The sequence below is a fragment of the Belonocnema kinseyi genome, chromosome 9 (genome assembly GCF_010883055.1).
Source record: "Belonocnema kinseyi isolate 2016_QV_RU_SX_M_011 chromosome 9, B_treatae_v1, whole genome shotgun sequence".
In the NCBI taxonomy this organism is placed as follows: domain Eukaryota; kingdom Metazoa; phylum Arthropoda; class Insecta; order Hymenoptera; family Cynipidae; genus Belonocnema; species Belonocnema kinseyi.
Genome location: NC_046665.1, coordinates 30,613,013 through 30,620,253, shown reverse-complemented (window position 1 = coordinate 30,620,253; position 7,241 = coordinate 30,613,013). Strand labels below are relative to the sequence as shown.

The following is a 7,241-nucleotide window of genomic DNA, read 5'->3' as shown; positions in this document are numbered from 1 at the left end:
TCTAAATTAAATCTGTCATTACTTCGCCACCTGAGCAACACCATTAAAGTAATTCGTTTGGAACGATATGTATATTTACATATTTACATCTAAATCTACGGATAAAAACAAAAGGAAAGTTATGCAAAAAATGTATGTTATAATACTCTGTTATCGTCATATATACTCACTTATGTGGAAGCAATTCTTTGAGCAATTCAATTATTTCACGTTACCTAATTCAGAAGTGCATAAACAATTCACATTTTTTAAAAATAGTTACCTGCTTCTGATGTTGGTATCGTAATTTTTCCCAAAACTCATCGTAAATAATTCAGCCCGTGCGAAATAGTCATATATGAATATCAACACTGACAATAAATTATCCCGTACTCATTGAAAGTTACGTAGCAAGTAACAATTCAGACAGCTGGTTTTCGTGAATTGTATACTTAAATTTTAAAAGTCAGTTATACTTATTAATTACAGGGCACGGGAGTGCCCTAAACATAAATTAAACCTTGTACAAAATAGAGAAATAATCAGGAAAAATCGAGACTGATGTGTGTTCCATATTATGTCGCAATTATAAATTGAATTATCGTGTTTTTAGTTCAACACTGAACTATAAAAGGAATTAATCAAAAATTAGTTTATCATAACAATTTTAAGACCCGTGACCATTTTATCAAACCGAAATCCGTGACTTAAATTTTGTTTAGAAATCAAGTAAATTAATAAACACATTGAATTTGGTTGAATTAGCCTTGATTTAAACTCAAGTGAATTGAATTCTGTCAAATTGAATTTTAATACACTTTTAATTCAATAAAATTAATTTATATTGAATCCAGATATTTTTCCTGGAAAAATAATTCATACATTCAGTTGAATTATTGAACTCTGTTTAGTTTATTGATTATTGAAAATTCACAGTTATTTCATGATAAATTATTAATTTTTAATTCACATCGAATTATATTCAATTCACCTTGAACTCTTTTTAATTTACTGGAATTGAGGGCTCATATCTACTGATGTTAAAGAAATTTTACAAATTTTTTAAAACCATGCTGACAAAATTTTATTGAAATGGACTACAGAAGATCGATTACTACCTGTCTGCAGGTACTTTTTCATTAAAAAAAATTATATAAAGGATTATTTTAATTCAACATACCAACAAGATTTCATTTGTATATTCCCATACGGAGTTCGTAAATATAGAGATTTTCATATGGATTAAAAGTTATATTTTTGGATCAAAACCCGAAGTGGAATATACTAGTGAAGTCTTGTTGGTTCTTTAAATTTCGGACAATCCGTTTCAGAGTTCTCATGATCACAAAAAGTAGTAATAATAAAAAAAAGTATTTTGCGATAGTAGCCATGTTTACCCCCGGGTTTCAAAATTTTTAATGAAAACGTACCTGCAAATATGTAATTATCGATCCCCTATAGTCCATTTCACTAAAAATTTGTTAACATGGCAAAAAAATTATCCTTAAAATCTCTTAAAATTAATAAATATAACCCCTTAACTGAAGTTTGTAACGTTTATAAACAAAAATAAATTTTGGTTATTTATTTTCTATATAATTTTCGAAGTACCTAGGTGTGTAAAACTTAGACAGCCATTAATAACTGTTGGTATTAAACTAATTTTTGTTTTACCTGTCACCAGGTGCAAAATCACTACAATAAATTTTGGAAATTTTATAATTTAGTTTATAAACGTTGCAAACTTCAGTCACATAATTATGTTTAATTTATTATAATACACGAAAATCAATTCATTTTGATTTCACTTTCAATTTATTAAAAAATTCATTAATACTTCACCTTTAATTACGTTCTGTTTACTAGGGTTCACTTTCAATTGTTTGAAACTAATTGAATTGAATGTATTTTCAATTTTATGACAATTATTCATTTGAACGCACTTGAAATTCTATTTAATTTACTACATTTTTGTTAAATTGTTTGAATTTCGATGTACCTAAAGTTCTGAACGTTCAAATGAACGAAATATTTTTTGACATTTATATTTTACGCATAAGTATTGTTCAACTGCAATTTAAATTATAATTTGAACGTTCAGAACTGCAACCACATTGAATTTCGATTGAATCATTAAAATTGATTTAGTTTGAATTCGTCAGGGAATTTCTCGGAATTTGTTTCAATTCAATTTTCTCTCAGTTATACGATTAAAATTTTGATTAATTTCTTCGATATGACTAAATTGGCTGTTATTTCTTTTCTGGTCTCGACTGAGTGGTAAAATTACAATTAAAAAGATTTTCGAAAATATGCCATAGTCGTGCATCCTTTTCTTTCTACCAATAAACTATTTGATAGCAGTTTTACTATGAGAAACAAGTTAAGAGGCAAAAAAAATTAGACCAAATTTTTAATAAAAAATACTTAGTTTTTAAAAAATCAAAGTCAGTAGTTTTGTTCTTTGGCGGGCTATTTGGAGAGAGGATGATGGACTAACCACTCGTGTCACTACTAATTTCTTGTTCAGATCAAGTAATTTGACTTGTATATTGGTCTATTCTTTTATTGAAAGATGCATATTTAATTGCATTTTTATCCTTTCTCGATTGTTCCTGTAACACTTAGACGTAGGTCGTAGGAATTTAAAACTACTTTCTTTTGAAAATATGCCTTTTGATATGCTACTCGAATATCGTTTTACTGTGGAAGGCTAGGCTAGGAATAGTGATAATTTGTTGGATACCTTACGAAGGCACTCCTGACTTGAGGAAAATCGGAGTAAGGGATCTGATGCGTTCTCCAGGAGACTGGCACCCTCAGGTTAAGTTCGAGGGCATAGTCGTGGCCCCTGTTCTCGTTCAAATTGCAGATGCCCTGGCAGTTATTATTATTGATGCCAACTGGTGAAAGTTCACGATAAACTGAGTCATCGGTAGGTTTGCTGAAAGGATTGTCCAGGTAAGGCTTGAAGAGGATAGCGTCTTTCTTCGAAGACGGTGTGGAAGGAGTGACTGGAGCTAAAGGTGTTGGTACTGTACTCGTGACGGGCTCGATTTGAAGTGGAGCTTTACACATTTTTTTCGGCTTTACAAGGCACAAAGGTGTGTCCTGTGCAGGCTGTTCTTCGCAGAAGAAAATGCAGGTTTCTTCCGTGTCTACGCACATTCTCTTGGTTGATGGTAAGGCTTGATAGCAGCAGGATAAAGTGCAAGATGGTATTTTCATCTTTGAGGAAATCAATTCCTGATTCAGCGGTAAGGCATTCATTTCTATGGGCTCTCTGGGAGAATAGCAGTAAAGGCTTTCCTGTGATTCCGCGTAGCAAACCCTTTTTAAGTTAATGTCTTGATAGCACGATGTGCTTGACGTCATAGTAGTGCTTTCTACACAACAGGAAAAGCTGCAGGTTCGAATGGATGTATCTGGAGATTCCCGAACCCCAAGTTGGCAGTACGATTGCCTTGCGGGAAATCCAGTTGCGTCACAGCAATAAAGCATTGGCGAAGATTCATCGAGTACAGCCTCTGGCTGACTGGGAATCACACCGGTGATCGTCAGATCGACTGGATATTCTTCTAGTACTGCTTCCTGGATAGGGCCCAATCGTTGACGTGAGTTACCATCTAAAAGGTCGATTCGTCTTCGAATTTCAGTTTTCTGCCCAAGCCATTTTTGAACCTGGCGACGATTTATTCCAAATTTCCTGGCAGTGGCTCTTTGATTGCCAGCAACAGATACGTCACGTTGAAAGGCATTGAGAACGTCGAGTTTGAATCGCAGAGAGAAGGATCTTCTTCGAGTGAGATCACCCGATGCGTTCTGGTGATGGCAAGTGTAATCCATAGGATCCATTTCACAGTCGGAATAACTACTACTGGACCTGCCAGAGCTTTCAGAGCCCTGAGGACTCGAAGGTCCGGAATATGCTTCCAATCGTTCTTGCAGAGGGCTGATCGGCCCCAAGTTAGTCAGGGATGAAGCAGCAGGTGGTCGTTGATAGTCTGTGTACGGCACACCCTCTCCCTCGCCCACCGGCTCTTGCATCTCCGCCTGCCCATGTTTCTCTTCTACTTCTTCCACCACCACATTGAGTTCTATCTCGCCTTCCATCTTCGATTCCCTTTTCTCTCCCTCCTGGTAGCACGGCTTTTCGGAATTCGACAGGCAGTGCTCACGAACATGCGAGTGGTAGAGGGGACTCGTTTGCCGTGTTAGTTCAAAGTTAGCGGTCGATTCGTTGGTAGTGGTGACGATGTTCTGTTGCGGAGAGGAGAGGGAGAACTTCGAAGCACTGGGCGATCCCGCTATCTCGTGCGGCCCTGGCGTCGCCGTAGAGTCTGGCCGTTCTGCCTTTATCTCTGCCGATGCGTATAGCATCGTACGCGTAGCTTCACCATCGCCAGGCCAATCCAAGTCTCCGTAATTCCGATGTCGATGTTGGGAATTATGTAAATGGTGATCATTTGTTGCGTTTGCGTCGCTACTGTCATATCTATGATACTGAGTTGAGTGGTAAGCCGTCGGTGGTTGATACAGCTTCACCTCGCTTCGATTATTATTTTCAACTGAAGGATCGAGCTCGTAGTTCTGGTGGTTTGTAACGAAGTATTTTCTTTCTGGTTCGACCCGACCACTTGCAAATTTATGTGCATTCTGCAGATGAATTTTCTCCTCAAGTTCTTGAGGGTGGTGTTGTTGATCCGGGTTAGGATAGTCCGAGTACCCTACCGGCGTAACACGTGAAGGAAGGGCCGCGTGAAATCCGTACTCTGTCGAGGAGGGTGAATTGCGAGAGGGTGGATGAAGAGGTGGGGGCCCCTGTTGAACAGCCAACTCGTCGCCGTGCAGTCTGGCGAGACTAAGGTTCAAGGCCGGCGATGTTGGAGAAACACAGAGCCCTGTGCTTTCAACCAAAGGTCCGTCTAATTTTGAAATTCCACTAGAATTTCCCGTCACTAATGAACCCGCGTTTACATCCAACTCGGCACAATTACTTCGCAGAGTATGCTCACACTGTAACCACTTTTGAATCTGTCTTCTATGAATTCCGTATTTCCTCGCCGTTGCACGCTGATTTCCCCGACAGTCTATATCGTTCCTGTAGGAATGGAGAACCTTTAGCTTGAAAGCTGCCGGAAATATCCTGCGACTACCCATCACACCCACTGTTTTCCTAACGTTCTGTCGCGGATGTTGGCTTTGCTGCTTTTTCACCGTTACCATTTTCACAGAACTCTTATCACTGAACACTTCGCTTACTTCATACGCCATAATGTTTTCACACACTTAATTTCGACACATCAACCCGTCACAAGAAGAAACTTGGAAAAGCACTGCCGATACCTTAACGCGTAACATTGCACGATGTTACCACTAGCCTAGCCGGACGGCGTACGGAGTTCCTTTTAGGTCTTGGTAGATGCCGTAACTAATTTCCATCCCCTCTACCAAGTAGACTGTGGCTGCTTCCCACTGAAACGGCCCCTTCCCCTTCGCCTCTCGCATGAAGAATTGTAGGTTCGAGTCTCCACAACTCTGTCTCGGTCTACTGCTACATTGACTCCCACTTCTTCTCTCTCGCTTACCGTCCTAACCTCTATTAACTTTTCTTCGTCACTCTCCTCTTGTCCTCCACACCACCTGCCTTCTCACTCTCGTCGCCCTCCTCGCCTTCCGCGGGAATAAGCGCCCTCCCACCTTTCACGCTTAAGCCCGATAAAACTCCGCCATATTGTGGCCTCACTTCCGTTAATGACGCGCGCGGGAAACGTCACACCGGCGCCATGTTGTCTGCTCGGCTCGACTGTCTGCCTTGTAGATGTAGACAGACTGTCTGCATATATCCTATGCTCCAACGAGCACTGATAATCCTAAGGGGTCAAATCCCATTATGAGAACAGGTTCCTGGACCTTATTAATCATTATATTTCTTGTACAATCTTAAATAACCTTGATATTTTATACAATATTACGCACAAGAATAATAATCGAATATAAAATAACTTGTTTTATTAAATGATTTTCTTTTCCCGGTAATAAGCGTTGAATAGAGAAAAATTAATATTTTCAGATTTCAGCGTAAAAATTAAGATTATTCTATTCTTTTGAATGATCAATTTTTCCATCTGTATAAAATGTCATGAGAATAGGATATCTCCGAAACTTATTAATTTCTATTTCCATAGTGACCTATGATTTTTACATTCTCATCAAGAGAGGGTATTAGATTTGTGTAAAATTCGACCTCCCACCCCCTGTTTTTGTCAAATGTCCACGCTTTGAGACCCCCTGAATCTGAAAAACAGGTCTTTACGAGTGTGTGTCTGGCTGTGTCTCTGCGTGTGTGTGTAGATTTTTAGTTTGTGAGCACGATAACTTTCGAAAGAATTGACAGATTGCATTGGCCTTTGGTATACTCTTTTAGTGTACTAAAATAACGGTCAAGTTCGTTAGCCAGCCATGTTGGGTTAAAATTCAAAAAGGGAGCGTACACTTGTGCACAGATTTTTTAAAACTTAAAGTCAAAACATCGATAACAGTAATTTAGTGATAGTAACTTTTTTTTGCTGAAGCTCCGTTGGCTTTAACGAATACATTTTCATCACGCATCTCATGCTTGGCACTCGAATTTGTATCTCAACTTTTAAATCATTTCCATAAATGTATATTATTACAATTCATAACATGCATTGATATTAAAACTGACGCAGTTTCATTGACTCTTTAAAAAAATGCGCATTCATTAAAAAAGTTTGTTATTAAACATTTTACTGCAACATCTGCCGGTTTTCCAAAAACTGAATTTACTCATTTCCAATTTTATTTTTACGATTTAAACGTAGCAGATACGGTCGAAACACCAGCCTTACCTTTTTTCAACTTCTAAATTGAATCCCTACCTCAGTGACCAACAAAACTTCGATTAATGATAATTTGGGGGCGGGGGTGTGAGGTGATTAGTTTCAAACAAGAATCATAGCTAGTTAGTGTTTTATGCTGAGAATTGCAAACAACCTTCAGCAAAAACACGTACAGTCCAAAAATATTAAGCGATTTGAACAAAAAAAATTTGAAAAAAGCTGTTAAGATTTTAAAGAGAGTTGTCAAGCATGATTTTTCAATTAGGTTTTCAATTTTTTATAAATAAACAAACAAACATGACGAAAAAATGGCCATTTTATCTATTTGACGTTCACAGTGCTTGTCAATAACAGGAAAAGTGTTGAAATCGCCTAAGTTTCATGAAGTAATATTAGCTG

At 37.8% G+C, this 7,241-nt stretch overlaps 1 protein-coding gene across 1 annotated transcript; it reads right to left on the bottom strand.

The window, feature by feature from the left end:
* Positions 1-256: 256 nt before the first annotated feature.
* Positions 257-5,624, bottom strand: LOC117179674. The gene has a single exon (XM_033371696.1). The coding sequence runs from the start codon at positions 5,251-5,253 to the stop codon at positions 2,698-2,700; it is 2,556 nt and encodes an 851-aa protein (XP_033227587.1). The 5' UTR covers positions 5,254-5,624; the 3' UTR covers positions 257-2,697.
* Between the last annotated feature and the right edge of the window lie 1,617 nt (positions 5,625-7,241).